The sequence below is a fragment of the Panicum virgatum genome, chromosome 2K (genome assembly GCF_016808335.1).
Source record: "Panicum virgatum strain AP13 chromosome 2K, P.virgatum_v5, whole genome shotgun sequence".
In the NCBI taxonomy this organism is placed as follows: Eukaryota; Viridiplantae; Streptophyta; class Magnoliopsida; order Poales; family Poaceae; genus Panicum; species Panicum virgatum.
The window spans coordinates 10,221,646-10,226,146 of record NC_053137.1 but is presented as its reverse complement, the minus strand read 5'-3'; the positions used below and the strand labels follow the sequence as shown (position 1 = coordinate 10,226,146).

The window sequence follows — 4,501 nt, the reverse complement described above, 5'->3', positions numbered from 1 at the left end:
TTGGGACTCAACAAGATAGTATTGTTCAAAATTTGAACATGAAGAAAATATTTACCAATATACCAAACAATGCAAGATCTGATAGTACCAGGCACGGTTGCTGCTCTACTGCAGCAGCTTATTCCGTGGTCAAGGAATTACAGCCACAAGTCAAATTATTTCTCACCACGCTCTCCGAAATAATAAATGGACAGATGATACAAGCTTGCGATCGTATTCTCAGGCACAGCAAGGCTCAGTTCTTCACGGTGGTGACATGCCTCAGAAGCATCTGGATGACTTCTGGGGAGATGCTTGCAGCCTGTTGGTTGAGCTGTTCGATCTTCGCCGCTGTCTCCTGCTCGAGGCGCTTGACATTTGCACCAGAGTCACCGCTGCTCTGTAGACAACAAGAAGATAGAAGTTAGGCCCCTGAAATCCTTTTGGGGGGGGGGGGGCAGGATGTGCAGGTGTGCCTACCTCTGCAACCTTCCTCTGGAATTCATCCTCCATCTGTTTACGGTATTCAGCTATTTCCCTCTCAGCCTCCTCTTTCGCTTGCCTAAGCCTTGCCGACTTAGCTGTTGGATATGGAAAAGATTCAAGATTAAGTTGCAGCCTATACAAATGGGGAAATCATATCCTTCTGTTTTTCATCTACATAGCTATTTATGATTTCCAGAGCAGTTTTGCAACGATACAGGTACGAACAAATAAAAGTAATTTCCAATCTTAAATTGCACAATGATCGTTAAAAGCAAGTTTGTAAATTAAACTGACTTGCGACATTGGGTCAGAGGAAATAGCCTAATAGTCTGAAACAGGTGCGAAATTATGGCAACATATGCAAATATGAGTCTACGCCCAAGGCAAGCCACAACCGAGATGCCGATTTCAATGCGCCTCGCAACGTGAAAGGTCAGCAGTGGACAATGGCATCGAGAACAAGCTTACAAGCATATGGACGGCAACGAGCTTATCTCCCCCCGCCAACGCTGCCCGAACTCATGCTCGGCAAACTAACTCTACAGTGCTACGCTAAGATCCGCAATGGCCGAGAGCCGAACGAAAAGATAAGGAAACATTACCAGCCCTGGCCGCATTGACGATCTGCTGCGCCTCCTGCTCCGCGGCCAGCAGCTGCTGGATCCCGCTCTGGCGCCTGCTCGCGTCCATCTCTCGGGTCCTGGACGAAGGAACAGGATTCAGAAATCGGGCTAAACACGTCAGCAACTCTCAGATCAAGCACTCCCCACTACGCCAGACGGGGAATTCCACGCCGTCACCCGGCTCGTGGCAGGTACCCCCCCCCCCCCCCCCCCCCCCCACCACCACGCGGCGGAGGAGGCCCCGAATCCGCGACGAAACTGGATAGCTCGCGTCCCAGTAGCCCGGCGAGAGAGAGAGAGAGGGGGGGAGAGAGATTTGGGTTCCAGGGATCGCACCGACGGGACGTACGGGCGATCTCGGTCGGATCTGGAGCCGGCGGCGAGCGATCGGGAGGAGGGGGAGAGAGCGGACGGACCGGGGGAGGGATCTCGGCGCGGGGGTTACCTGGATCTGAATCGGTGACCTCGGCGGCCGGAGCTGAGGGCGGCGGCGGCGGCGGAGCGGCCGCAAGGATGGGGAAACGAAACAAATCGGGATCGGACTCTGTGGCTAGACTTGCTGGCCAGCGGATATACGACGTGGCTCCCCACCTCCACGCCGGAGGCCCGGAGCTGGAACGAAGTTGTTTGTATTTGTATTTCTATCATCAAAATTCGTGGAATCTGGAATCCAATACAAATACCGGATTTGAAAAGGAAAAACACAGCACATACAAACTCCGATTGACCGATAGCTCGAATACGAATAGGGAATCTACACAGTAAATCAGAATCAGAAGGGAGAAAACATGTGTATTTTTCCAACACCAGAAAAGTATTGTTAAGAAAAATTCGTTTCAGATTATGTAAATACACTAAGAATGTTAGCATTAGTATTTTCCTTTTTTCTGTATATATGAATTTCTACTTAAAGATATTGTACTCTCTTCGTTTTAAATTATAACTCATTTGACTTTTTTAACAAAGTTTGACCACTCGTCTTATTCAAAAATTTGTGCAAAATATATTACTAATTTTTTTGGCTTGTTTTATTAATAAAAGTTGTTCAAGTATGACTTAAATTTAATTTTGCATAATTTTTGTAATAAGATGAGTGGTTAAATTTGGAGTTAAAAAAGTCAAATGAATTAAAATTTGAAATGGAGAGAGTATATGAGTATCTATTTTAAAAGAATACTTTTTACCACATATTCATTGTATTGGTATGGTAGTGAACTAGTGATACCCACGTGCAAAACGATACCCTTATATGACTATCAAGAGTACATACTTAGATCCCATTTAGATCCACCTAAGTAATCCATTAGCTGGTTAGCTGAAATTAGAACCAACTAATTGAATAGTTACTATTTAGCTAGTTGTTAGAGGAGTTTTAGCTGCGTATTAACTCGTCCCGTTCAAACCCACTGCAGCTACAATTAGCCACCTGGCTATCAATTAACTGGTGGATCCAACCATACGCTTGATTAGATATTATAAACATGGTAGGCTAATTTAATAGGATATTGTCCTAGTCGTGTCTTTAATTCAAGACAAAAGGAAAAGAGTTCGGCAATAGACGTATTCGGAGAACTAGCTCTTGGCTATTTGGGCTAGAGCTATTTAGCTCTGAAAGAGCATCTATACCTCTAGTGGGTTTAGGCGTATTGATTGAAAACGCAATTAAAGGACTAATTTATTTGCATGAGATTATAAGCATATATTTAATTTGTGAATTGATGTAAATTAAGATAGCTCATGTATTGCAAGAAATTATGTATATCCCTTTGGCAATCATTATATGTGACAAGCTAGAATGTGAAAGAAAAATGGAAGAGCAAGGTATTCATGTTTGATATGAAAGCTCTAAAGTGTTAAAACTTGTTAATTTATGTGGGACTCAATGTGACAAGCAAAGTTATAAAAGAAAATTGAGAGCAATGTATTCATGGTTGATATAAAAGCTATTGTTCGACTTATGATGGAATTCAAAATGACAAGCAAAGGTTATGAGAATGAGACATGATATGTTGTTGCATAGTCTCAAATTGGAAAGACTTGTCATATGAGATGAATATTATTGTCAAGGGAAGTAAGCAAGAGAAAAATAAATGAGACATGAGTTGATGTGTATATGTTGTCTCAAATTGGAAAGATTGCATATGAAATTAAATGGTTAATTTATATTGGTAAGAAAGATTTCATGCATGACATAAATCAATGTGAAGTTTAAAATGGACAGCTAGGATGAAGGTAGAGAAGACCGAGAGGCGTGTTTCAAGAGGCTACGCAAGCGTCGGCTTGGGGGGAGCAAGGAAACCGATACGGGTCAAAATACCGGAGATTCTAGAGTCATGGAGAGCTCTATGTTGAAGAGTGTCATTATTTGAAAAAAAATGGAAGTGACTTGAGAATCAAAGATGGATTTCATTCTTATATGATGGAAGATTCAAAGTCACTGGCTCAAGCAGGCATGCTCATTGAAATTAAGGATGTTGACAACCTCGAGATATTGATTGAAGAAATTCGGCTCAATCAAGACATAAAAACTCAAGTGTTGTGCATGTGTCATTTCATGTGAACTTGAGTATAGAATGTTGTACTATCAAGGGGGATGCAACATTAGTAGATTGACATTACCAAATTAGTGCTCATAGCTATCCCATGTGAGAAAAATCAGAGAGACATACTTAGGAGCAGAAAACTTACTGTGACCGGTCTGACCGGTCGGCTGGACCGGTCAGACCGGTCGGGTCCAACGTCTAGTTTATTTGAATCGACTGGTCTGACCGGTCTGGGGGACCGGTCTGACCGGTCTAACACTGACAGAGCAACGGCTAGTTTTTTTAGAGGGGTATTTATACCCCACACTCTCACCCATTCGTGGGTGCTGATGCCATTGTGATTCTGAGCCATCTCTGAGTTGTGAGAGCACTTGAAAAGTCCTCCCCAACCTCTCTTTGTGAAATTTGAGTGATTAGAGTTGAATCCTTGAGTTGGGTTGAGTGAAACCTTTGCTAAGAGAGCATTTGAGCAGTAAGAGCATAAGCCCTAGCTTGAACACTTGCAGTTGCATCGCCAACTGGTTGAAGCATTTGTTACTCTTGGAGGTGAAGCCTCCTAGATGGCTAGGCGTCGCCGGCTAGCTCCCAAGCTTGTGGTGAGCAGCGGCAAGTTTGTTGCAGCAGCGATCGTGTGTCACGAAGGCACATGGTCATATAGTGGAAAGGAGGAGATAGCTTGACCTTGTGGCCGCGATAAGCTTCCTCAACGGAGAGTAGGATTCACACGTGGTGAACGTGGTGAATCCAAACTTCGGTGAAACAAATCACTTTGTCTCCTTTGCATCATCTTCATTGATTTGCCTCACACTTTGTGCTCTAGTTTTATTTGTGCTTCCGCTTCGATTTACTTGGTTTTGTTGTTTCTGTGTG

General features: G+C 43.6%; 1 protein-coding gene across 2 annotated transcripts; it reads right to left on the bottom strand.

Annotated features, from left to right (window-relative positions):
• On the bottom strand, nucleotides 1-1,693 carry LOC120665793 (V-type proton ATPase subunit G 1-like). 2 transcript variants are annotated; one of them, XM_039945474.1, is made up of 4 exons: nucleotides 1,534-1,693; nucleotides 1,068-1,165; nucleotides 460-560; nucleotides 1-379 (listed from the first exon to the last, which is right to left on the bottom strand). In XM_039945474.1, exons 2-4 carry the CDS (start codon nucleotides 1,153-1,155, stop codon nucleotides 236-238), a joined length of 333 nt encoding a protein of 110 aa, XP_039801408.1. In that variant the 5' UTR covers nucleotides 1,156-1,165; nucleotides 1,534-1,693; the 3' UTR covers nucleotides 1-235. The 2 variants fall into 2 exon arrangements, with proteins under 2 accessions (XP_039801408.1, XP_039801414.1); XM_039945480.1 differs by having other exon boundaries at nucleotides 1,425-1,657.
• Nucleotides 1,694-4,501: the final 2,808 nt, after the last annotated feature.